Raw genomic sequence first — 27110 nt, forward strand, 5'->3', positions numbered from 1 at the left:
ACATATTTTTTGTTTGCAAAACGTTTGATTGCGAAGCCTCGATCGAGGGTAAAAAAGGGTAAGGGGGCGAACCTTCACCGGATTCACATCGGACGGGTAAAGCTTTCCCTCTATTTCCCTTCATAAAGAAAGACCCACCGAACCGATGCCTTAGGTTTCCTTTTCCCTCTTCTCCTTTGGTCGATTGATAATTGGGATTTGTTTCGATCGATTGGTTGTCCTTTTTCTCATTAAAAACGTACGTCGTTTATTTCGATATGTAGGGTTTGGAATTGTGGGAGCTAACGGGTGTTAATCGGCAGGACTTTACATGGTATAGCGCCTGTTTTTGCTTTGGAAGGGCGCGATGAGGCTCAGAACGTATGCCGGTGCCAGTTTCGCCGGTGCTGTGGCCGTCGTATACCATGCGTTCAACAGCAGGGGCCAATTCTACCCGGCCATGGTCTACCTCTCCACCTCCAAGATCAGCCTGGTGCTCCTCCTCAATATGGGTCTCGTCCTCATGTGCATCCTCTGGCAGCTGACCAAGCGCGTGTTTCTCGGCTCGCTCCGTGAGGCCGAGGTCGAGAGGCTCAACGAGCAGTCGTGGAGGGAGGTCATGGAGATCCTCTTCGCCATCACCATCTTCCGGGAGGAGTTCTCGGTTTCGTTCCTGGCGATGGTCACGGCGCTCCTCCTGATCAAGGCGCTTCACTGGCTGGCGCAGAAGAGGGTCGAGTACATAGAGACGACCCCGACAGTCCCGACGCTGTCCCATGTCAGGATTGTTTCTTTCCTGGGGCTTCTGATCGTCGTGGATTGCGCCTTTCTGTACAGCTCCGTCGCCCATTTGATGCGGACGCGGGAGGCGTCCGTTTCCCTTTTCTTTTCATTCGAGTGAGTTTGTCGAAGCATTCAAAATTTATGATTTTTATGCCAAAACATACTTTGATCTGGTTGTAGGTGGCAGTTCTGCCCTAATTTTTGTTGTTTCATGCTAGAATTATTGCTTGCGAGTTCTCCCCTGTTTTCAAAATTCCCCCCTTTTTTCCCTATTTGGTAACATGTGCACGCTCACGAGGTATAGATGGTGATAACTATGGCAGTTTGGAGGATAGCCATCTTATCATTCCACAAATCGAAGACTGGACGCCATAGCCAATGTACTCTCTAATTTTAGCAAGACTACTTTTTCTGATATTTGGAAAGTATTCTGTCGATAATTGTCTCATACTCATGTAAGAAAAGATGGAGTACCAAGAGTGATGTAGGCGATGATTATCAAAGTGGACAATTACATCGCGATCATTTGATATTTTTCCTTTGTACTTGGGTTCTTCTTATCAATTTTTTTGATATTTTGTTTGAGTATTTGTTTGCTGAGAGCTTAAAACTAAGTCGATTAGTATCATATGTTCATGTGCTAGGGTTAACCATTTATGAATCTGAAAATAAACTATGGAAGGAAAACATTTTGCTTAAGTTGTTTCCCTTCAAAACTTAAGGAAGTTTAAGTGCAAAGAAGCTGTTTCATAAACTAACCATGAACTTGAAATGGAATCATGATAGAATTTTGAAACTAGGGTTTTCACTGATGTAACTCATAATTCCACCAAATTGTGTTTTGACCATGTATTTGGGAAGAGGAAAGGTTCATGGTTATTGTAGAGTTATTAAGAAGTTCTTATCAATTTATTGCTTAGACATGGTTTCACGTAGTTTCTTGCGTACTTCCATTGACATTGTTTACCATTTGTAGGTATTCAACATCTAACACTAACTATTATGCTTTTCGTTTCAGATATATGATACTGGTGACGGCAACTGTTTCCACATTTCTCAAATATGCATTCTATGTTAGTGATATGCTTATGGAAGGACAATGGGAAAGAAAGGCAGTGTATACATTTTATTTGGAACTCATACGGGATCTGCTTCACTTGTCTTTGTATCTGTTGTTCTTTCTTGTGATTTTTGTGTAAGTACTTTCATTCTTCACTCCTCTTCAATTTGTGAACAGAAAGAAAAGGCATTTGTTCTTTGTACTACACATAGAATGCACAACACATGCATGCATAAATGCAAGTAATTAAACAAAATGTGTTTATATATTCCTTTTTTCCCCTCTAAATGCATTAGCTTCAGTGGTCAGTAGTGTTGAAAGAGATATAGTTGCTATTTTTTTAATTATTTTTTTAGATTTATATTCTCTTACAAGGGCAGCTTTGTCTTTGTAGCCCAACATTGTATTGGCATGCTATTTCTTTCTCTTTAGAAGACTATTATCATCAATAAATGGAAGATGATCTCTAACGTAAATACTCTAGGTATTAAATGAGTTGTGATGTCGACTCTCTCTCTCTCTCTCTCTCTTCTTACCTACTTCTTCCTCTTTTGCCTTATTTCTCTTACAAAATACATCAAAACATAGCCACAAGACTTTTAAGATGGTATTAGAGCTATCGAGCTTTAAGTGTTGGTTTCTTCAAAAGGTGCCGCTAAGTGACATCATGAATTGTGGTCACTTCTGGTAGTTTCTGAAGCACTTTGATTTTGCGTTGGTTTGTATTCAACATAGGTTGATTTTAGATGGTTTCAAAGCTATTATCTAAGCGTATTGACTGAAGTATGTGAGTAGATAATTGAGGTGAATTTTTATCAACACAACTGAGAGATTACCTTAATAAATATGAGATTGAGCCTCAAACTACTTGTCCTAATATGGCTCAACAAAATGTGGGTGTTGAGAAAAAAGAACAAACATTTACGTGATGTTACTAAAACTCTTTGATAGGGAAAAATGTCCCCATGTGTTGTTGGGTGATGCACTGTTGATTGCAACCTATTTGATTTGTAGAGTGCCTAGTGATGCCCTTCAGAGAAAATCATTTCTTGCCATTCTAGATTCTGAATCAAAATGTTTCATGTTGGCCCAAGATTATTTGGTTGCACCTGTTATTCTTACATTTTTACATATTATATATAAGTTCGATACTAGAGATGTTAAATGTATTTTTCTGGGGTATTCTTCTGCACAGAAAAGGTTATAAGCATTATGAACCAACCAATATAAGGAGATGTGTGGCTGTGGATGTCACATTCTTTGAGGATTGATCTTACTTTGAATAGTGAAGGGGAGTTCATTGAGGGGGAAGTAGAGTCTACCATATGTTTGCCTTTAGTCTTTTCAGGTACTTGTTAAAGTACCGTGGATGTAGAAAATGATAAAGATAGTATAGAATTAAGAATGTATAAGAGAGGGGAGAGAAAAGTTGTGATGTTCGAGCCTGCCACTACCACTAATAATGATGTTTCTCCAAAAGTAGATCTTGATATTGCAAAAGTGAGGAGACTCAAAATAACCCCCTTGACAGCGTCACTGTGAAAGGGAAAAAGACTTTTCACCTTGTGACTCGTGTCTTATAGTTGTACTTCCCGAGCATTAAAGGCATTTGTGGCCAACTTCGAGTGAAATCCTATTCCTAGGAGTGTGGATGAGGCATTGAGGCATCCCAAAGTGGAGAAATGCAATGAAGAATGAGATGGATGCACAAAAGAAGAATGATACATGCGAACCTCCTTATTGATTGGAAGAAGACTGGTAGGGTGTAAGTGGGTGTGTACTATCAAAGTCTCAAGTTTAAAAAATATATATATATATATATATATATATATATATATATATATATATATATATATATATATATATTAAGAGATATAAGGAAGATTGGTTGCTAAGAGATACAATTAAGCCTATAGGATGGTTTACCATAAAACCTTTGTTCCTGTGGCTAAGCTCACATCAATAAAGGTGCTCACTACTTTGACCCCTCATAGAGGGTGGATCCTCTACCAATGTATGTAAAAAATGCCCTTTTTCATGGTAATCTAAATGAGGACATTTGTATATCTTTTCCTCTAGGGTTTAGCGTGGTAAGATGAAGATAAGTTGTGCAAATCAAGGAAAATGATGTACGGGATCAAGCAATCTTGAAGAACCGTGTTCGAGAGAATTAAAAAGGCTATCATCCAATTTGGCTATGAGAGGAGTGTTAGTGAGCATACTTTTTTCGCTAACAAGGGTGAGAAGATATCCGTATTGCGATCATAGTTGATGATGTTGAAGAGATTGCAAAGTTGAAAACTTGAAAGGATATTTACATGAAGTGTTTTGACATAAAGGAGCTTGAGATTCTTCATTACTTGGATATACAAATTCTGACTTCAAGGAAAGGGATTCTCTGGTCACAATAAGTACATATGGGAGCTATTGAGGAAAACTGAAATGCTTGGGTATGAAAGCACTAATAGCCGAATTGAACACAATCATAGATTAGGCATGAGTGTGTTAAAAATAGGTTATATATATGATTATATATACAATCATATATATGTAGTTGTTATTTGTATTGCCCTTGAAGGGCATTTTGGTCTTTTCTTATAATGTAACCCTTTTATCTTTTCTTTTATTTTTTACTTTTTATTTTATTTATTTTAAGTCTTTATGTAATAGATAGAACATGGGCTCTATGGTCAAAAGACCATAGAGTCATTGGGACTCCCCAACGATCACATCTGTGACCGTTGGGGGCTCCCAACGACTCTATTGGAGGCTTCCCAATAGAGTCCATGCCCCTTGCTCTCTTGTATAAATAGGGGTTAATCCCTCTCTTGTATTTTAATGCTTTCTTAAGCATTTCTATTCAATAAAGTCTTTATTCTTTACTTTTGTGTTTTGTTCTAAGACTCTTTGAAGTCTTTGTATGCACTTTTGTGCTTGTATTGTGCCTTTGTATTGTCCATTCTTGGACTTGCGTATGTGCTTATGCACTATGTTGTAATTTCGCATACTTCATTACATGGTATCAGAGCCGTACTGCTCTTGGTCTTGTACCAAGTGGCCATCAAGTGTTCGTGATTGTGGGAAAACATCATCAAGTGTTCGTGTGTTCATGGTGCTTGTGGTGACTCAAGTGGACATGTTCTTCCACATTCTTCTCTTTCTCTCTTGTACCACGAACAAAAAATTGATCTATCCTTCAAGCTAAATGGCTCCAACTACATGGTGTGGGCATTCGTGATGAAAAATAACCTCAAAGGAAAGAATCTTTGAGGATATGTAAAACCTGAAAAATTTCAGAAAATTTAGAAATAAATAAAAGGAAATTTTTCTTCAGAATGGATAGAATAATATGATATTTCGAATGAATTGGATCCAATTGGATCTTGGATCTGAATAGGGCCATATCGAATCCAATATATGGATTTGGATATAGCAAGTTGATTTGGATCCCGAATGGATCCGAAACCCAGTTGGAGTTTGATTGGATTTTTAATAGATCCAAACATTGTATAACCTCAATCATGATCCAAAAACCAATTGGGGAGTTTTATAAACTTATAGTATTCAGGGATCCAATCCAAAATTCGAGATCCGTTAGGAAACTCGTATGTATATAAATTAATGTAGACATAATTGCAATGAAATGTGAAGTGGTGGTGTGGTGAGGTTCGTTGCCTCTTTGGGAGGTAACATGAGTTCAAATCCCACCACACACATACGGTTTTGGTAAGAAGGCGCTACATTCCTTTTTGTCAAAAATGCTATAATGCTATAACTCCTATATATATACAAATAAATTAATGGAGACTCAATTTGCAATGAAAAGAACAATACTGTTGTGGAGAGGTTCGTTGCCTCTTTGGGGAGTGACCTGAATTCAAATCCTCCCCACACACGGGTTTTTATTGTGGTGCACTATAATTCTTTTTTGACACAAAAATATGGATTAAATTGTAAGACTACACGTTTTTCTTTATGAAAGATAAAGGCTAATCGTGAATTCCAAATTGAGAAACACAATATGGGTTTTGGAATTCAAAATCTTGGTTTTTTTAAAAAACATGAAGAAATTTCCTCCCATAGCACACGTTTTATTGTGCTATTGACTTAAATAGAATTTAAGAGGAAAAGGAGTTAGAAAAATTCATTTTGGTAAGTTTTAGAAATAGCCTACGCGTTTTATGGATTAGGGTAATACTACTTTCCAATTAGACAAATATTTAGATTTACATTCAAAACCATACTTAAATTTTTATAAAGTTTAGAAAACTCACATATAATAACTTTCATGCTAAGAAATATACGTTTTCTTTAAGATGACTCTAATTTAAAAAGGAAAGAGGAAGTAAGGGATCAAATTCCACTATGGTAATTTTGACTTTCTCCATCATTCACACGTTGGTGAATGATTACCATGTAAGCAATACAAAAAAAACAATAAGGAAAGTTGAAAGGATTAAACAAAGAAAAAGGCAAGTCTTAAAAACAAAAAAATAGTAAATGAGAGGCCAACCCTCTCACACGCCTATAAGGGGTTTCTTAACAAATTAGGCAATAAAGTAATGTAGGAAGTTTTAAAAAAAATTTCAAGTGTAATCGATTTCCAACTTATACGTGAAGACCCCTTTACACCCTACTATCTCTCAAATCTCATCTCTCTCTCTCTCATCATTCTTCTTGTCTCTCCCATCTCTCTCTTCTTCTCCTCCTTCCTTCACACGTTGGGGAGGACTGAGTTTAAGGTTTAGCAACTGTACATTGAAAATGTGTAGCTCGAAGGAGGGTAACCACCAACCGATCAACCATCTATCCACACAATCTCCTTTTCGGGTTGTAGGGTGCCATGGTGCACCTGTATGCTGCACACCATATGAATATATGTATGAAAATACATATGTTCAGCCATGGTCTTAGCCATGGCTGATGTAGGAAATCACGACTCTAATGCCATCGACCCACCTGATTTGGCAAGGTCGGTGACATGAGTGTGAGAATCTAGGATACACGGATTTGTGTATGCTATTTAAATCAGATTTTGAATTTTATAAAATGCTATGTTCAATATAAAGTGTTTTCTTTTATTAGTATATGCCTGTCATAAGCGAAAAATTTGGAATGTTATGGTCATGCATGCATACTTTGATTAGTTCTTCAATATTTGATTTCTTGTCATGTGTTCATACCGACCAGTCTCGAAAAATTGGCTGGATCTCCCTTGTATCTCTAACGAAAATCTCAAACAAGGACTCTATCCTAATCTACACATCCAGAACATCAAATTGGTGTATTTATTTGATTTATTTGAATTCGTATCCTAGGAGATATGTCTGCTGCAACAATGGACTAGTTTTTGTCTTTTTTGCAAGACAGTACTGATGTTCTAACTTGACCAGTTTATGAAGAAAATTCGTATCTCCTAGACAACGAATTTGAAAAATTCAAATGAAGATTCTATCATAATCTACAGATCCTGAACTTTAAATTGGTTTATTTATTTGATTTCTTTGAATTTGTATCCTACGAGATGTCTGTCGCAATAGGAAACTAGTTTCTGTCATGTTTGCAGGATTGTACTAATTTTCTAACCTGACTAGTTTTGAAAGAAAATTCGTATATCCTAGACAACAAATCTGAAAAATTCAAATGAGGATTCTATCCTAATTTGCACATCCTGAACTTCAAATTGGTGTATTTATTTGATTTATTTGAATTCGTATCCTAGGATATATGTCTATTACAACAGAGACTAGTTTCTGTCCTGTTTGCAGGGTTGTATTGATTTTCTAACCTAACCAGTTTCGGAAGAAAATTCGTATCTCCTAGACAACGAATTTGAAAAATGCAAACAATGATTCTATCCTAATCTACACATCCTTATCTTAAATTTGATATATTTATTTGATTTAATTGAATCTGATTCAAAGAAGTTATGTCTGTTGCAACAAAAGACTAGTTTTTATCATGTTGCAGGTCTGTACATATTTCTCTAACTGGACCAGTTTCAGAGAAAATCTGTATCTCCTAGATAACGAATTCGATAAATACGAACAAGGATTCTATCATGATCTACACATCCAGAACTTAAATGTGGTGTATTTGTTTAATTTAATTGAATCTGATTCATAGTAGTTATGTTCGTTACAATAGGGGACTAAGTTCGGTCTTGATTGCAGGATTGTATAGAATTTCTATCCCGACCAGTTTTAAGAAGAAACCTATAGCTCCTGATTTATGAATCCAAATCTTAAATAAGGATTCTAGTAATATCTACACATTCAGAACTTCAAATTAGCATGTTGTGTTGATTTGTTTGACTATGTTTCATGAGAGATATGTCTATCGCAACAAAAAGAAAAAATTTGTTCAGATGGAGAACCATTTTGACTTATGTTGAGTTATAACTCTGGAGATAAGTCATATACATATAGATATATGTAAACGAATATTGGAGACATTTGTTTATACATATGATTTCATCTTAATTAAGGTTGTGTTCATACGTGCATTCATTAGTGTACAAAAATGTGTCATGACATGAATGAGATATCCATAATGCTAATTGTTTTGCATGTAAATTGAATATGAGATTCGCATATGAATGCTATAACTATGTCCAATGTATAAATCACTTGTGAAATGCATGATCTTGATAACTGCACAGTTATGAACATTGCAGGGTCATGAATTATGCGGTTCTCAAAATTGAGCTTGCGGTTCCGCAAAACCATTGTGGTGCCATATGGGCACTTATGAAATTTGTATGTGATTTGCATGCAAATGTTTTGACCATGTCCAATGTATGGACCGCCTGATAGTAAATGCACTCTTATAAACTTTTGCACAATAATGGAAAATTCAGGGTCATAATTATGCAAAAATTCGAAACTAAGCTTACGATTCTGCAATTATGTCTACATTAATTTATATACATACGAGTTTCCTAACAGATCGCGAATTTTGGGTTGGATCCTCGAATACTATAACTTTATAAAACTCCACAGTTGTTTTTCGGATCTTGATTAGGGTTATACAATATTTGGATTTATTAAAAATCCAATCATACTCCAACTGGGGTTCGGATCCATTCGGGATCCAAATCCACTTGCTATATCCAAATCCACATATTGGATTCGATATGGCCCTATTTGGATCCAATTCATTCAAAATATCATATTATCCTATCCATTCTAAAAAAAATTCTCTTTTATTTATTTCTAAATTTTTTGAAAATTTTCAAGTTTTACGTCCTTCCCCCCTTAAAAGGAATTTTGTCCGCAAAATTCGTTACAAGGACTAAACAAATAGACTAGGGTATCTTTTCTGAATTCCAGATCTAGGTTTCCCTCGTATATTCTTTAATGAAAATCTTTCAGGTAATTTCAAGGGTCCAAACTATTTCATTCATTCAATATATATTTTTTTCTTCATCATTAGTTATAAATTCTCACTTATGGCTTACGCAAAATTCTGTAATGTTCATCCATGCAGTATCCACATAACTATACAAGGGATTATACTATGTGTGTTATTCCATATGAAAACTTCAAAACAAATTGAAATTTAAATCTCGTCTCATTACGAGTCCTATTTAGGATAATCTAAAATCTCCTTCTGAACCAATAATTGCATTGCTTCTATCTAACTGGAAGTTAAAGATGGCCTAAAGATATCAATTGGGTCCGATATTGTTTGGCATCCAACTGTATCTAAATTCGATTAGTTAGATCCTGCATCCCTGGTAGGATCCAATTAGGGTTTGGTATTGGATTTAGGATTCGTCTTTGAATGAGTGCGGTCTACATTCGGCAAAAGTTAGATACAATTACATACAACTATATTAATTTAAATTAGCCAAATCTAGGTGCTAAGACTTATAATCATTCAATTGAAATTCAAATCCAAAATGTGCATCTTTATTCCCAAAGAACATATATAGCCAAAAATTCTATGATTATATATTTATTTTCTTTCACTTTCAAAAGATTTTTCGTCTTGTCCTCATAAAAATATCGAAAATTCTTGGGGTTGACATCTTCCTCCCCCCCCCCCCCTAAAGGATTTTTGTCCTCAAAATTTGATACAAGGACTAAACAAATAAACTCGGGTATCTTCTTTTTCTAGCGGGGTTTAGTCAGCTTAAAGTCAACTTCCAATAGACTTCTTCAGACAAAACTTAGCAATATGCCCCGGTTGCCCACATTTGAAACACTTGCCTTTTTAGAGAGGGCAAACTCCGAAGGGATGATCCTCATTGCATCGTCGATAAATTTGTTGGACATTTGGTTGTTGTGATTGCCTTCATTGCTTGCGGTTCTGGTAGCCTCCCTAACACTTTTGCTTTTTAGCAGGTGGTGTGAACCTTTTCATACTTGCTCCTTTGACCGTCAAACTTCTTCTTGTGAACATCCTCCTTCCCTAAGACTTGTATTGTGGTTTGTCTGTTGCGTCACTATCATGTGAAGACTTACAAACCCTCCACACCTTAAGAGATAAAGTGTTAGCGGTTTCTAAACCCGGCAACCATGTGAAGACTTATAAGCCTCCACACTTTAGGAGGCAAAATAACTATAATGTAAATAATAGCTATAGTGGTGGCTATAAAAAAGCTATTTGTCATCATTGTCATGAACCGAGATACTTAAGGCCTAATTGTCTCAAGCTTAAGAACAAGGTGACTTTCATTGGAGAATCCACACCGAAGATAGAAGAATCAATTAAAATGAGAAGATATACTTTTTCTCTTTCTCAACTATCGGAGGCACTTCAACAATTACTCAAATCACCATCAACTTCGAGTGCTGCTATAACCTCATCTTCTCCTCCATATATGTGTTCTTGGATCCTTGATTCAGGAACCTCCTTTCATATGACACCGCCTGAGAATATCCTATCCAATTTATGTACTAACTCAAAACTATCTTATGTTTCTACTGCCAATGGAACATCTTTACAAGTTAAAATATTGGAACCTTAGACTCTTCTCAAATATTTTGTGTTCCAAAAGTTAGGGTGGTTCCAAAGTTAAATTTAAATCTTTTTTTGATTTCTCAAATCTTCGATCATGGATGTGAAATCTCCTTCTCATCTAAGGGTTGCTCAATGCAGGATCTCTGATTCAGGAAGCAGATTGGACAAGGCCATAGGAGGGAAGATCTCTACTTTATGAATGATTTAAATCTCCCATTGAAATCCTTTAATATCTATGTTCAAAATAAAAATATTGAAACTTGGCATAAAAGACTTGGACATCCGAGTTATTCAAAGATGTATCTTTTCTCTTTTGGTAAATTTTTTTGTAATGAAAAAGATTTAATTCGCAAAGATTGTATTATTTGCAAAATGAAATCTATTCATTTTCCTAATAGAACATTAGTCGAGTTAATTCATTTGGATGTGTGGGGACCTTTTCCGGTCATATCAAAAGGAGGTTATTGATATTATGTTACATTTATTGATAATTTTACTAGATATGTATGGATCCACTTTCTTAATTTCAAATCCGATTCATTCTCTTTTTTTAAAGAATTTCGTATAATCGTCAAAAATCAATTCAAAATGATATTTTTATTCTTAGATCCGACTCAGATGGTGAATACTTATCTAATGAATTTCAAAATTATTTAAAACAAAATGAGATTTGTCACAAAAAATCTTGTCCTAGAACCCCACAACAAAATGGACTAGCCGAAAGAAAACATAGACATATTATGGAAACCGGTAGGACCCTACTTATCTCTAAAGATATTCCAAAAAGTTTTTGGTTCGAGACCGTTATAACATTAACTTATTTGATAAATAGAATGCCCTCATCATCTTTATAAAATGTTTCTCCATATGAAAAACTATTTGAAAGAACACCTGATTTTAAGTGATTGCATGTGTTTGGTTGTAAGTGCTTTGTTCTCTTACATAAAAAATAAATTATCTCCCAAAGCGATTGAATGTGCCTTCCTTGGTTATGGAGAATACCAAAAAGACTATAAATGTTTTGACTTTAAGAATAACAATTTTTGTGTTTCTAAGGATGCGACCTTCTTAGAAAATGAAAGTGGACTTGATAAAACTAAAGAGAAAGAGGAAGTTGATCACACTTTCTTATTTGACCTCTTGCCACAAGAAGAGCTAACTTCTTGTGATATTTCTTTAAATAATAAAGAAAAATTAGATGATGATGAGCATCCTAATGTTGAGAATGCTGATTCATCATTGAGAAATGATGATATTATTGATAGACCCATACAAGTTTATACCCGACGTGAGCAAAGAAATCCTCTAAGTGCTCTAGAAAATTATTCCCATGACTCCCTTAGAGAAGAAATCCCTATTAGAAGATTCAATTGTGTCTTTATCCCACCAAGTAGGTTTATATGTTATGATGCTTTGGCACCAAACTATAGAGCATGTTTAATAGCTTTACACTCTCGTTGTGAACAAATATATTATAATGAAGCTAAAACCCTTTCATAATGGGTTGAAGCCATGAATGTAGAACTTGATGCTCTTAAAAAGGCTAAGACTTGGGAAGTAACTTCATTACCACTGGGAAAGAAAGCCATAAGATGTAGATGAATTTTTAAGGTTAAAACTAAGAGTGATGGGTCCCTAGAAAAATATAAAACTAGGTTAGTGGCCAAGAGATATTCCTAGGAATACAAAATTGACTATGAGGAAACCTTTGCACCAGTAGTTAGGATAACTAGTGTTAGGACCCTCGTAGCCATGACATCTATTAAAAAATGACCCATATAATAACTTGATGTTAAAAATGCATTTCTTGATGATGAATTAAATGAGTTGGTTTATATGAACCCTTTGACAGGATTTGGTATTAAAAAAGGTAAAACTCTTAGACTTAAGAAGGTCTTAAACATGCTCCTAAGGCTTAGTATGATAGATTTAGTAATGTAATGATTCATCTCGGTTTTCATTCTTGCGATATTGAGATTACTCTTTTCGTCAAAGTTTCAAGTTCTAAGGTTGTTATTCTTTTACTGTATGTAGATGACATGATTATAACAAGAAGTGACAAGCAGGGTTGAAGTGACAAGCAGAGTTACTGATATTAAAAATATTTTAAAACAAAATTTTTATATATCTGATTTGGGTTTTCTAAGATATTTCTTAGGTATTGAAGTTGCTTACTCTTTTAGAGTATATATTTTTTCTCAAATGAAGCTTGCTGTTGATATTTGTGCTAAGTTAGGCATTTTAGATGATAAGAAAGTGGAGACAACTTGATCAATGCAAAATTAAGGCTTGAAGATGGACTATTCTCGAAGATCCAATACCTTATCGATAACTAATAGGGTTACTCACTTACTTATCTATCACCCGACCAGACATAGACCATACTATTCATTCTGCCAGTCAGTTTCAGCATGCTCCAACCACAATACATATGAGTACTATGTTAAGAATTTTCAGGTATATAAAGAATACCATAATTAAAGGGCTTTTCTTATCCTTATCTTCTTCTTTGGATTTACTTGCTTATGTAGATTGAGGAGGAAATTCCAATGATATAATCTCAACTACTGGTTTATGTGTTTTCTTAAGAGATTCATCAATTACTTGGTGACACAAAAAACAACAAAAGATATCACTATCATCAACAAAAGTTGAATATAGAGCTATGACAACAATAACCATGGAGCTTGTATGGTTACGAAATCTTCTCAAAGATATGGGAATTGTCTTACCCAAACCTTTGAAGATATGTGTGATAATAAAAGCACAATTTACATTGCCAACCACACTTAAACATATTGAGATGGACTCTCACTAGTTTGTGATAAATTCTTGAGAGGAATTATTGAATTGCCATATGTCACATCATAATATCAGCTCACAAATTTTTTTATCAAAGCTCTGGCCACACCTCATTACTTGTTTTTTCTGAACAAGCTTTTGGTGATCACACTGTAACTTTGAGGGAGGGGGGGGGTGTTAAAATAGGTTATATATATAGTTGTTATTTGTATTGCCCTTGAAGGGCATTTTGGTCTTTTCCCACAATGTTACCTTTTTATCTTTTCCTTTATTTTTTACTTTTTATTTTATTTTATTTTTATTTAAAGTCTTTATGTAATAGAGCATGGGCTCTATGGTTAAAAGACCATAGAGTTGTTGGGACTCCCCAACGTCCATGCCCCTTTCTCTTGTATAAATAGGGGTTAACCCTTCTCTTGTATTCTAATGTTTTCTTAAGCATTTCTATTCAATAAAGTCTTTATTCTTTACTTTTGTGTTTTGTTCTAAGACTCTTTGAAGTCCTTGTATGCACTTTTGTGCTTGAATTGTGCCTTCGTGCCTTTGTATTGTCCATTCTTGGACTTGTGTATGTGCTTATGCACTTTGTGTTGTAAGAGCGATATAAACAATTTGAGGATATGGGGAGATATAAGAGACTTGTGGCTAAGCTCATTTATTTTACCACCATGAGGCCTAATATAGCCTATGCAGTGAGAGTATTGTCGGCATAGATTAGGCATTCACCTACTGCTCCACATATGATGGCAGTATATTGTATACTAAGACATCTAAAGCAAAACCCAGGGCAAGGGGTCCTATATGCTAATTATGGACTCATCAATATGCTTATTGTGCAAGTTCCTTGGAGGATTGATGGTCTGCTTCAGGCTGTTGCACTTTAGTTGGTGAAAATCTTCTTTTATGATAAGGTAGAAACAAGCAGTTATATTCAGATCTAGTGTTTAGTCATTTGATAGGGCTATGTCATATGGAATGTATGAAGGCTTGTTTTATTGTCTATTCCGACTGGAGAATAAATGTAAAAACACCCATTATTTTGTAAGGGACAAGAAGGCTGCCATTATGACTAATCCAGTTTATCATGAGAGCGTGAAACATATAGACGGAGATTTTTACTTCATTAGATAAAGTGTTGAAGTCAAATTGTTCAGAGTAGCCTATGTGAAATCACATCTTCAATTTGCTGATATTCTCACTGAAGTTGTAAGCAAATCTAGACTTAAATAGATTATGAATAAGTTGGAAATCGTTGATATATTCCCAACTTGAGGAGTGTTGAAAGAGAGAAATAGTTTATAGTTTTGTAATTTCTGTTCTCTTACATGGGTAGTTTTGTCTTTTCACCTAAACATTTTATTGCCATGTTAATTCTTTCATTTTAGAAGGATATTTTTGTCGACGTGTGAAAGCGGAACTTGATATTGGATGAGAATAGCGAAGTCGATTTGCTCTCTCTCTCTCTCGTTTTCTTCTTACGTTGTCAATATTTCTTTTTATCTGGTCTTATTTCTTTTACAAAATACTTGAAAATGCATCCAAAAGCTTAAGTGGTGCATTTATTCTCGTACCACATGAATGTAAGTAGGGAAAAGTGCATTGACAAGAAAAACAAGTGACATACTTGCATACACACACACTGACATGTTTGTCTAGGAAGGCCTTTAGATACATCCATGCTAAGTGACAGTTCCATTTATTTGTAACATTTTTACTTCGAAAAGCTTGATTTTATGGATCGAGGCATTTTTATTTCTCTAGCTTCAAAGACTGGCTTTGGCTGGTCATCACCTGGGTGCACCACTCCCTGACTTTATTACCACCTCTAGCTGTTGTAGCTTGTTGCCAAACTGTAACAATCTCTGCCTTTGTTGTTCATCCCACATCACAGATTTTAGTGTACCTTTCTCAAAAACCAGTTCTCAAGTCTTGGCATGGGAACAGGGTACAGGTTCACCAGCGTGTGATCTCAAGGGGCAAACATAATCCCAAATTCTTCTGGTGGAATTGAATCTGTTCCATGATATAAATATAAATAAATAAATTTATGAAAATATGCACATATATGTATATATGTATAATACTATAATCCAACTAGCAGAATCTTGGTATGATGACTGATCTTAAAAGGAAAAAAAGAACACTTAGTATTCTAATGTCTTTCTAGGCAAAAGCCCTTTGCAGTTGATGGGCGATGAGTAATTTCTGTCAGGACCTAGTCGGACTAAGCCCTACTGATTGACACCTGGGTGCCACTTGAAAATTTATCCCTTCAATCAATCATCAACAATTTTGATGTAGCAACTTTTATGTGTCTTTGTTTTAATTTACAAACCACTTATTTTTGCCTTTGTTGTAGATCTGAGTCATTTGCATTTCGCGCTAAATATTGGAAGTGAAGCCAATCACCAAAATCCAATGTTTCACTGAACTACTTGGACCTTTTGGGACCATATTTGATATATTGATTATATTCTAAATTTTTACGATCTATCTAAAATCTTTCTTGGTATTATGAATATATCACCTTTTTGTCAATACATCATGATGTTATCACAATAATCATGTAAAATTTTGAAATTTCCATATTTTTTGATAATTTCGTTCATACTTTAATTTTCTTTTAAAATTGCCTAAAACAATACTTTGGAACCCTAGATCTTTTTCTTCCCTTAATGTCAATTCGTAGAAGCTAAGGATTTTTTCATTTGGAATGCATAAGTTACATATGCACATATATAGACATGTATGCATGTGTGATTGCTAGTGTGTGGGTGTGGATGAGTGTTTATTTATGTTGAATCACATAGTTAGCGCTAGTGTTGTAAGTATCGTACCATATTGTACGATATGGTACGATACATATCATTATTTTTGGGTTTTGCAATACGTACCCGTATTGGGTGTATCGTATGATACACCTCTATATCGTACAATAAGGGTGTATCGTATGGTACACCTTCAGCGCATTTTAAAAAGGCCGAAAGTTACTTTTTTTTCATTTTGAGTTATAAATACCTTTTGAGGGCCGACTTCTCCATTTGTCTAGAGGCCATTAGAAGTGTATTTTTGTTTTTTTCATCCAAAAAAGTGGGTTAAGGTAAAAAAAATGTATTTCCACCATTTTTTCACTCTAGAAAATGGGTTAAGGTAAAAAATCTTTATTATGAGTAAAATTACAGAGCTACTCCAAAAACTTTTAGTAAATATTAAACATTTATATCGAGGTAGAAATCAGGCTCCACACTCTTCCAACAAAGATGACATAAGATGATCCGGCATGGCAATGGGGCACTCAAGTAATGATTGAAAACCGATTGAAAATCGAGTGCAACTATTGCCATAATATTTTTGTTTATGTAGTATGAAAGTATGAGTTTTGTGTCATGTTCTTAATTGCAAGATATTTAATATTTTGCATTGTTATGAGATATGCATGCTATATTATCTATGGTTCTATATTAGTTGATGTTTGACGATGTCTTATGCAGTTCACAGAGACATAAATGTTTCATATGTAATTTTATGGTTGTATTTTGTGCAATACATCATTGTTTCATGTGATATGAATTTTTGCTAATTTTTTTCTTGATTTTTTGGATATTTTAGAAAATTTTTATTAAAAATTTACGATACGTTTACGATACAATACGGTGTTACTTTGGGCCCGACCAATACAATACTTGCAACCTTGGTTATTGCGCTAACAATTGTTTATTAATTCAACAAACATAAACAGTTGGCTTGGAAAGGATTACAAACCATAAAAAACAAGTTTGCATTGGAAGTGTTTTCTTTTTTCAGATTAACTGATCTCAGGCCTTTCATTTCACTTTTGTCTCATTCTTTTCTATCATGTTAAATTTAGTTTCAATCTTTTTTTTTTCAAATTTATGGTTATTGATGTCAAAATTTAAGGTGCATTTTGCAATTTCTTCTTATTTTTACCTTTTGTAAATGATTTTTTTTGGACTTCTAATCTCTAATCCAGGAACTATGGCTTGCCGTTGCACTTGATAAGAGAACTCTATGACACATTCCGCAACTTTAAGATTCGGATTGCAGATTATATTCGCTATCGTAAAATCACATCAAATATGAATGATCGCTTCCCTGATGCAACTGCTGAAGAGCTCAGCTCGTGAGTACTTTACATTAAGAGAGCGAGTGTGTGTGTGTGTGTGTGGTGCTCGGATCTGACTTTATCTTCTTGGGAGCACAGAAGTGATGCGACATGCATCATTTGCCGTGAAGAAATGGTCACAGCCAAAAAGCTGCGTTGTGGACATCTTTTTCATGTTCATTGCCTTCGATCATGGTTAGAACGCCAACAAACTTGTCCAATTTGTAGATCCTTAGTAGTTCCTCCTGATAGTGGGGCTACGTCATCAGTTGGGCCACAGGGAGTTCAGTCTGAGCAACATCAGCCTGGTGGCACAGAAGGTATGGTTATCAAACAGATTTTAACTCAATGCACTGAATGCAGATATTTGTAAGTTCTCCAATGCTTATGTACTTTTGTTCTACAAATGTGAAATACAAACACATAAGCTGATAAGCTTTAATTTCAGTAGTAGCATATCCTGCTCATATATTATGGTCTGCATCACTCTTTTTGCATACTGTGTGAAGGAATTCCAGCTTTTCAAATTAGATTTTGCCTAGCATTTGTCAAACATTTGAAAAAAGAAATCGTTGTGGTCTTGCTACAGTAAAGGTTATCAAGCATTGTGAAGTTGGTAATAATTTTTCTTTGAAAGATAAGTTGGTAGTCATATAAATCAGCTGCAGCAATGTTGTTTACAAATGCTGTGATTTGCAAAGTAGATTATGCAGAAAAGATGGGAATTATGAATTTGACATGCTTGCAGCAAAATAAAGTCCTCTCATGAAATATTTGCCTACAAAATTTGGACAGGTTGCCTAATTAGAAAATTGCCCTTTTTCACATTCTTTTTTTTGGGGGTTATTTTGGCAGATCAGACCCTACAAATCTGATCTAGAAGGGTTGTTTATTAGGAAACAGGTTTCTAAACATGAAATTATGACATGTAAGTGGGCTTTCTGATGGCCTGAAAAATCAACGGCCCACAATGTTCAAAATTTCATAGCTCAAAAAGCTGCATTTCTACATTGAGAACACTGTGCGTTGCATGCTGAATGCAACTACCAGGTCAGATTAGGTCAATACGGCTCACATCCATGATTTCCAGCTAGGTTGCGCGATCAGGTCGGCATGACCAAATTCCATATATATATGTAGGTATTTATGTATTTGCTGCAATTGATTGTACCTACAATCTAGTTGGGGTCTCAAGATGCAAGTTGTTTCGAGTCTTTTGACTCAATCTAACCTCGTAGATGTGTTCGGCATGTTTGATTTAGTGGGAATTGAGTCTTGGATCATTTTTTTAATGGAAAAACATGTTTTTTAAGTTGTGAAAATTTGGTGCGTTTATGGCCGTTGATTTTTGTATCGCCAGAAAACCTGTACACACTTTTGGATTCTGGCTATTCCAAAGCCTCTTTCTGCTAAACTGAGCATGTAGATCACATCTGAGGTTAGATTTACCAAAAAAAACAAACAAAAAAGTTAAAAAAAATGGGGTTTGCGAAATCAATTATAGATATAATTGGTTGTCGCAAATATTAATCTTGTATATATATTTATATATACACTGATGACATACATACATGCATGCATAAATATATCTGTGTATTGAGAGGAAAGAAAAAAATTCTTTCATTAAGAATAAGAAAGTGACAGGCAGTCTTCAACAATAGTTGCAAAGAAGCATAGATGAATTCTTCACATCATACAATGATCATCTATCTTATCATCAAAGACTTCTATTTCTCCCTCACCAAGTGGTATACCAAGTGAGAAAAATATTGATTTACAAATCTGTAGCCACTTCTTCCCCTTCTTCCTGGCACAAGCAGCAAGAATTATATACTTGAAAGAACTGATCCTCTGCTCGTCAACATTCCACTTTGGCTATGTGACTCATCTTTTTGAGAAAAGCACATGCTGAGAGGCGAGAGCAAATACAATGAGGATTCGTCATCTTCACAGCTTACATAACAACAACATACAAGATGGAGGCCTCTACTTTTAAGGTGCTTTTGAGTCGTCACCTTTTCCACACTATCAACCACACAAAATCCATTGCCCTATCAGAGTAGGCCTCCAGATAGACTTGTTGCAGAAAGTACCCATTAGTAATTTCACCAAAGATGCTTATTTACTTCTTGAATCCTTGTTCTGATGCCATCTCAAGATGGGCCTTACAAGTGAATGGGAAGAAGCGGTGAAAACTATTGGGCCTCACTGTTCATTCATTCATATTGTGTTCAATAATAATGAAAAATTACATATGCTGTGTTACGGATAAGAATAAAAGAAAATGCTGAAAATACCCTGATCTATGGTGTAATTCCAATAGCATACATGAGAAATTAAAAATGTCCTCTATGTCCCTAATATCTATGTTTGCATTGTGAAGGGGAATAGGTGGAAAGGAGCACTGTAGTAGTTAAAGGGGAATTTGATCATTTTAATGTGCATTTGTTTACACAGCTTGGTATTTGGCTACTGACAAGTGTCAAGATGCTATAAGAATTCATGTATTTGTTAGTATCTATCTGATTGATGTGGTACTTGCTATGTCCCTGTTATGCAGTTAGAGAAGGTAAAAAATGTCAGGTATATAGACAAGGTCGGCTTTAGGATCAAACTCAATTTGACCATGACCTGACCGTTATATAGTCCTGCTTTTGATGATCTGGCCTTCCCTGATTTATGTTTATCTTGTTTATGTTTATGGTATGCAACAGTCTGATAAGGTTTAGTTTAATGAATCCCATCTTCCTTCCACAGGTTCTGGTGCAGCTATCACAACTAATGGCATTGGTGATGTAGCTGCTGGTGATAATTTGAGTCAGCATCAGGCGAGGCTCCAAGCTGCCGCAGCTGCTGCTTCAATTTATGGGAAATCATTTGTTTATCCTTCACCAAGTACATTTGTTTGGTACTCTCTCTCTCTCTCATGCACACACGGTTGAATTATCTGCTTTTCTTTTCTTGTTCATATAGCCATTTTAATTGAAGATAAACCTGACATGGTAGAGTTTCCAAAGGTCTCGATGATATTCTCTTGTGATTGCATAGATCTACTGCTGTGCTTTTTGAAGACTCTATGCATTTAAAAGCTCCTCTCCTATGTCTGTCTTATATCATGCTAGCTGTAGACCTAGACTTGTCCCGACTCAGGCCAAGACATTTCTTCACTGTTAGTCAACAAGTCAGCTTTTCCAGTTCCATTTTATGATTCTTCAGATTATGTTTCATTGAATCACTTTTTCTCATTGGTCATATACATTTTAAAGCTTGCAAAAATCATAGCACTTAATCAACACAAGCAGCTTATTTCTGTAATTTTGTAATTCTCAGGTCTCCAGGTTATGCTGTCCTACCCCAGTCTTATCAGCCAGGAGGGCTTGGTAGAGAGGGCAGCAGTAGTGAAAACACGGGCTTGAATGCAGAAGTTGCTGGAACTTCCAACATACCAGTGCATACGTTGTCAGGCCCAAGTGCTCACCAGAACTTGACTTTTCCTCAAGTTCCACAATATGTCTATGTTCCTTTCCAGGTGCCTGATTCTAGTTGGGCGACTGGTGTTGTAGCTTCCAACGTGTCTGATCCAGCAGGCAGTTCTTCGCAGTATGTGGGGCAGTCAAAGGCTCAGGAAATGTTTCTGGAACACCAGATTGAGGTACATTTTGTGGGTTTTCTACTTAGAGCGATTCTCTCTCTCACTCTCAAAGAATTCAGATTGGATCATTCTTAGTCCATTACTAACCCCATTTAGTATTGCATGCTATTGAAAAATATAATAGTCAAATTCTAGGGTTGTAAGTTAGTTAAAAGCACACACCTAGGCACTCTCCTAGGTGACTAGGTGAAGGGTGCACCAGGCACGAGTCTGGAAGGGGAAATTAACAATGTAAAGCTAGCTTGTTTACACTTAACATATACAAGGTCTTTGTTTAGATTTTTAAATATTTATTCAAACACTATTTTTTTTGGGTTTCTTTGCATCAGCCAGTGCTTTTGACTAACGGACATTGTAAGTAGCTGAATAAGATGGATACTTGTTCTACAACACAAAGTCACAAATATTGTTCTCGGCTATATCTCGGCAAAGGCAATTTCTCACAATAATATAGGTTAGGTTGATAAGTCTCCAGAAAATCTTGGAGCTTAAAAAATATAAAATATAAAAATAACAAAATAAACAAGAAAATAACATCTTTAGACAATAAAATACATATATAATGAAAGAAACAAGTAAAAAATGTAAAACAAAGAAGAAAAACATATTTGAGACAGAAAATAAATAAAAAATAACTGATAATATTATGACATTATCATGAGAACGTCACAATATATAAACTTTTGATATTTTCAAAATATCATAATATTTTACCTTTGATATGGTTTGCTGATTTTACAGCAATATCATCACGTTATTTTGAAAACATCACTAATATTTGTGACTATGCTGCAACATCTAGTTGAATCATCTGTCAATCTTAGATAGGTGGGAAGCACAATACTCTTTGCTTCCGAAACTTTATGGGAATCTCGATCCTCCCACGCTTCTATATACTTCCCACATGCTTCATCCATGCTTCTTACAAGCTTCCTATATACTCTCGTGCTTATTTTCATGTTTTTCATATGTTGTTGCTCTGGCTTCCCATTCACTTTTGATGTGCTTTCTCTAAATTGGTAGCCATCATTTTTAGAGTTTGAGAAAAATTAATTTCTTATACTAAAAAATCATGATATTTAATACTGATTTTTATTTTTACTTTTATTTGATTTCCGTTTGATTCCCATTTTGCTTCCTTTTTTATTCCTCATTTATAAATTTTAAATACCTCGCTTCTCGCTTCTGCGTCTCGTATCATTTCTTGCTTTTGCTTCCTAGTTTGGCAACCTTGATTGACACAACTGTCCTTTATTAGCCTGATTTAGGGTTTTAGAGGATATAAAGTTCATTGGATTTGATACCTACCCTTCAACAGTGGTTGAGTCTACTACACTTTGAATAAGGTTGCTGATTGGGACTTCACATAGCTGCAGTGGCGTAGCTAGGATTCATGTGAGGGGGGAGGATAAACAGGGGTGTAGCAAAAAAAAAAAATTGGTTTGATAGTCGGGGGCAGCGCCCCCAATTTTTTTTTGAGATAAAATAAAAAATGGCTACAATTATTAATAAAAATCTATTTCATATGAACAAATCAAACTATTTGCTGCAGTCAGGGCTGGGCTAAAAAATGGATAAAAATCAATTTCATATGGAATCAGGGCTGGGCTTTTTAAAAAACTAAAAAAAAATTAACTGTTTCGGGAGGCAGGACTGGGCTACAGCCCAGTCGTGCCCCCCCCTCCAAGCTCCGCCTATGCATAGCTGTGTCAAGTTTTTCTTGGTGCATTATTTGGATTGAATGAAACAAACTTTTGTCATTCCGGCTGAATCTTGACTAGGGCCCCGCCTTGAACTAGTATCACCTCATAAATGCAAGCCATGATCTGGCTTCTCATTAAGTTCGGTTGAGTTGTCTGATATGCTCAAATAGGTCTTAGGTGCTTCACTTCAAACACAGTATATAAGAAGACTAGCTGAAACCCTGTCAATTATCATGAGAGAACATACCTGTGTTCAATTTCTGTTAGCAGAATTACTTTTGGCTAGGCAGATTTAGTAAAACACCTGTTGCCTGGTAGGGAGTGGTTTTTTTATACCATTCCCTTTGGTATGAGAAATCTGGAGCTGTTGAGTGATTTACTTAAATATCTGGACTAGAAGCTATACTTGACATATGACTTTGGATTTGTCATGGTCATTTGGAATAACAGTCCTGTACCAAGTGAAATGCGCTGTTGTTGCTAGTGCTGCTGCTTTTTTGTTGGGTGTTTGCATTTCTTCACCTCCTGTGAATGTTAACTATAGTATTTTATCAGTGATCCAGCTATCATGTCCTTGCTGCTTTCCCAGGTTTTGCGAAGACAGCAGGAACTGCTATTGCATCAGCGAGATCTCCTGCGGGCACAGCAGAAGCTTGTTGTACCAGAGGTAGTAGAGGGTGTTGGTAGTGGGGTTTCTAGCGTATCAAACAAGGGTAAATCCCCCATTGCTTGTGAAGCTGATGATGTGGCTACTTCCCACTTCAGCCAGCACCGGAAGATTGAAGATGAAGACAGAGATGCGTGACGTATCAATGAGTAGGGCATGGAACTCTTTTCTTATTTCATTAGAGGGTTAAAATTATTCAATGAGAAGGCTTTTCTGTTGACGTTGTTTTGCTGGCTGCATGCATATATTTTGTATTTTCGAAGTGCAGTATGCATCATTTCTGTGAGCACTTTAATGCAAATATTCTTTTGCACATGTAAAATAATAACAGCGCCCGTGAAGTTTTGTCATTTCCCTCTTACAGGCCTTTTTTTGAATTCTTCCCATGAAGGAGTGAGATTATATATTAGGATAAGCCTTTGGTGTGGATGTGCATACCGTATCAATGAGTTGAAACTCATAGGTTCAGGTTTGTTTTGACTCAATCCGACTCTGAAGATGTGTTCAACATAGTTAACTTGTTAGAGATCAACCCTTGGATTGTATTTTTTGGAAAAAAAAGAGTAAAAAATTTAGTGCATTCAATCAAGGTCGCTGTTTTTTTTTTTGATAGGCAAGCCGTTTAGAATTACATTGTACGAGTATCGTCCCTCGAGAGGATCCAATTGGGGGGGGGGGGGGTGATCTTTCCACGATTTCCATAGTCCCCCTTTAGCTGAATGAGCTAGGAATTTTGAGGTATGATTCATGTTACAACTAGGTCTTTGCATAACGTATCTCTCAAAACTATACAAACTCCTTTTCAGATATGTGGGAATATCCAAAACGGAACCCCTTCTTTGAAGGGCTCTATTGACTGTTGAAAATAGTCTGATTATTCTATTCGTTTCTGAGGCCTCAAATTTTTCTTAGAAATCGTAACCCAGAAAGCCCCGCTCCAACTGAGGGATTTGGTCCTGAAAGATTTCCGTCTCCAGCAAAAAAACTACGTTCATGTAGTGCTCTTCATGGTATCCATGATCTGATTATGCGCCAAACCCCTAATGTTCCATGAGATTCTTTTCATGAGGATCTGGAGGGGTGGTGGGGGCTGTCCTTTGCCCCTGAGGGCGGGCAATTCTCTGCGGCTACCTGGGGAATGCCGGTGCTGATGTTTGGTTGCTGCTGGGTTATTGAGGCCACTGATTTTTGAATCACCAAAAAAACCTGTACACATCAGATTTCAGTGGGTCAAAAGTCGATCCCCACTGAACAGGACATTTAGATCATATCTGTAAGGTTGGATTCACTTAAAAAATAAGACGTTATTTGTTGAAACTCATTGATACCGTATGCACGTCCTCACCAGAGACTTGTCCTATATATTATGGAGAATGTGAAATTTGATGTTAGGAATTGCAATCATGCTATTATGATGGGTTTGTAGTACCAGGACTGGGATACAGTTGAGTGGACTGCATCTAAGTGTTCTGCCAAGATCATACCAGAATCACCAGTGGGGGGTCGGCTTATCTGGTAGGAGCAGCTAGTGCACGTCACCTTGTGTTGGGACGTTGTAGGTTCAAAACCCAATGGTGTAGTTGTATAACTGGCAGGGGTCTGCCTAATCCCAGCTTGCCTTTAAAAAAAAAAAGAATCGATGCTGCCAAAAGTTGGCCAGGTTTATGGGTTCTTGTCCTGTCAAGGTTGGTGGCAAACTCGCCAAGTCAAATCAGTAGTTCGTTTACCGGTCCAATCTAGGACCCAAACAATTTAACGATCTGGCATAAAAGTGGTAATGCTTTTGGCTCTGCATAAACCAGTCAACTCATCCGTTTCCAGTTTGCCTGAAACGGTCTGAGTTGGGTACTTTGTTCAGTTTTTCAGCAAGTTGAATTTGAGAAGGAAACGCTAAGTTATTTTCTTTCCTGGGTTCCTAATTTTTTGCCTTCCCTCCATGTGATGAAGGTATGGGTCTTAGAGAAAGATGGCAAGGGCGAGTTATGCTGTGAGGTGGAACTCAGTTTTGTGAGCTGTGAGAGGTTGAGGGCTGCTACGAGTACCATCTTTCAGCCTCCTTGTTCCAGAAACTCTCTCTCTCTCTCAGGTCTAGATGAAGGGAAAATTGAAAGTATGGTGATGGGTGGCCGTCCTTTTCTTGGTCTTTTAGTGAAAAGATGTGAACAATAAAAGGCAGGTGGGTTCAATGGCCCTCTCTCTCTCTCTCTTTAATTTTATGCAAGAGACGGTAATTAATGCACGTATAAGTTAAAATATCACACTATCACAACTATGACTGTAATTGGGGAGAGGGTGGTGTATGTTCGCCCCCGATGATTCACTGAATCCCACATCTGTGTTCGGGGGTCTGAACGAGCACCACGTATACAAGTACATGGGGCTCGTATTCCCATGTATGTTGACATCACTTAGCATTGAATTCTGGTGTGGTTGCAAAGACTTAAGTACCATTTCTTGCTATTCTTCTCATAAAGCGATGGTTTGAGAAAATGACAAAAAAAAACAAACAGTTCAAAAAAAGGACAAACATGTCCTCCATCCAGAAAGTCAAGGATGATGTCGACTCTTCAAAGTCTACCCAGCGAAACGAATCTTAATCGTTTCGCCGATGGTAATACGGCGAAACGATGGTGAGCTGACGATCCGATGGTGAGCCAGCGATCCGATGGTCATCCGACGAAACAAACCTAAGCCATAAAAAATGTCCGTTTGAACATTTCATCGTCATCTTCTTCTTCTTCATTCTTCGTAAAACACTGTAAAACCCTCTCTCTCTTTAGAGAAGAAATCAAGGGAGGTAAAGAGTTCCCCCTAGAGAAGACCATGAACATCAACCCTCTCACTCTCTCTCCCTTCTCTCTCTACTTTTGTGCACATTCAACAGACGATCCTATATTGCTCCATCAAACACCGACTGACCTGCACATTGACTGTAGCATCGTTCAACTTGATGAGTTGTGGAGCCTGATTCATAGTTTTTGCCATTACAGGATGGGGTTTGGGAGCTCCTCCCAGCGTGGGTAGCATCATTCAACTTGATGTGTTGTGGAGCCTGATTTAGAGTTTTTGCCCTTACAGAAGGGGGGTCCGAGGGCTACCCCCAGCGCGGATCCCTATAGTGATTTGTAGTGTCTTCCGCAAATCGCTATAGTGATTTGTAGTGTATTCTGCAAATCACTATAGCGATTTGTAGTGTCTTCCACAAATCACTATAGCAATTTGTAGTGTTATTAAGTAAGCAAATCGCTGTAAATCGCTACCTGAATTAGGATCAACTTGTCAGGGCCATATCTCCCTAACCGAAGGTCATATTCCAAATCCGTAAAAAGTGGTGTCTTTGTTATTGAGTCTAGTTTATTTCTGTAAATTTTTAG

The 27110-nt window shown here is 36.3% G+C and overlaps 1 protein-coding gene across 5 annotated transcripts; it reads left to right on the forward strand.

Annotated features, from left to right (window-relative positions):
- On the forward strand, nucleotides 1-24097 carry LOC149833812 (ERAD-associated E3 ubiquitin-protein ligase HRD1B-like). 5 transcript variants are annotated; one of them, XM_090011044.1, is made up of 8 exons: nucleotides 1-96; nucleotides 303-876; nucleotides 1781-1957; nucleotides 17583-17732; nucleotides 17814-18034; nucleotides 20472-20622; nucleotides 21045-21366; nucleotides 23659-24097. In XM_090011044.1, the coding sequence occupies exons 2-8, from the start codon at nucleotides 347-349 to the stop codon at nucleotides 23872-23874; spliced, it is 1767 nt and encodes a 588-aa protein (XP_089867170.1). In that variant the 5' UTR covers nucleotides 1-96; nucleotides 303-346; the 3' UTR covers nucleotides 23875-24097. The 5 variants fall into 5 exon arrangements, with proteins under 5 accessions (XP_089867170.1, XP_089867171.1, XP_089867168.1 ...); XM_090011045.1 differs by having other exon boundaries at nucleotides 54-154; XM_090011042.1 differs by having other exon boundaries at nucleotides 79-154; nucleotides 264-876.
- The last annotated feature ends 3013 nt before the right edge of the window (nucleotides 24098-27110 follow it).

This window comes from Nuphar pumila, chromosome 6 (genome assembly GCF_984573655.1).
Source record: "Nuphar pumila chromosome 6, dmNupPumi1.hap1.1, whole genome shotgun sequence".
Lineage (NCBI taxonomy): Eukaryota > Viridiplantae > Streptophyta > Magnoliopsida > Nymphaeales > Nymphaeaceae > Nuphar > Nuphar pumila.

Coding starts and splice junctions, on each gene's coding strand:
- LOC149833812 (XM_090011044.1), top strand. CDS start 347: ATGAGGCTCAGAACGTATGCCGGTGCCAGTTTCGCCGGTGCTGTGGCC. Junction 1,958..17,582: donor TTCTTTCTTGTGATTTTTGT/GTAAGTACTTTC, acceptor TCTCTAATCCAG/GAACTATGGCTTGCCGTTGC. Junction 17,733..17,813: donor ACTGCTGAAGAGCTCAGCTC/GTGAGTACTTTA, acceptor TTGGGAGCACAG/AAGTGATGCGACATGCATCA.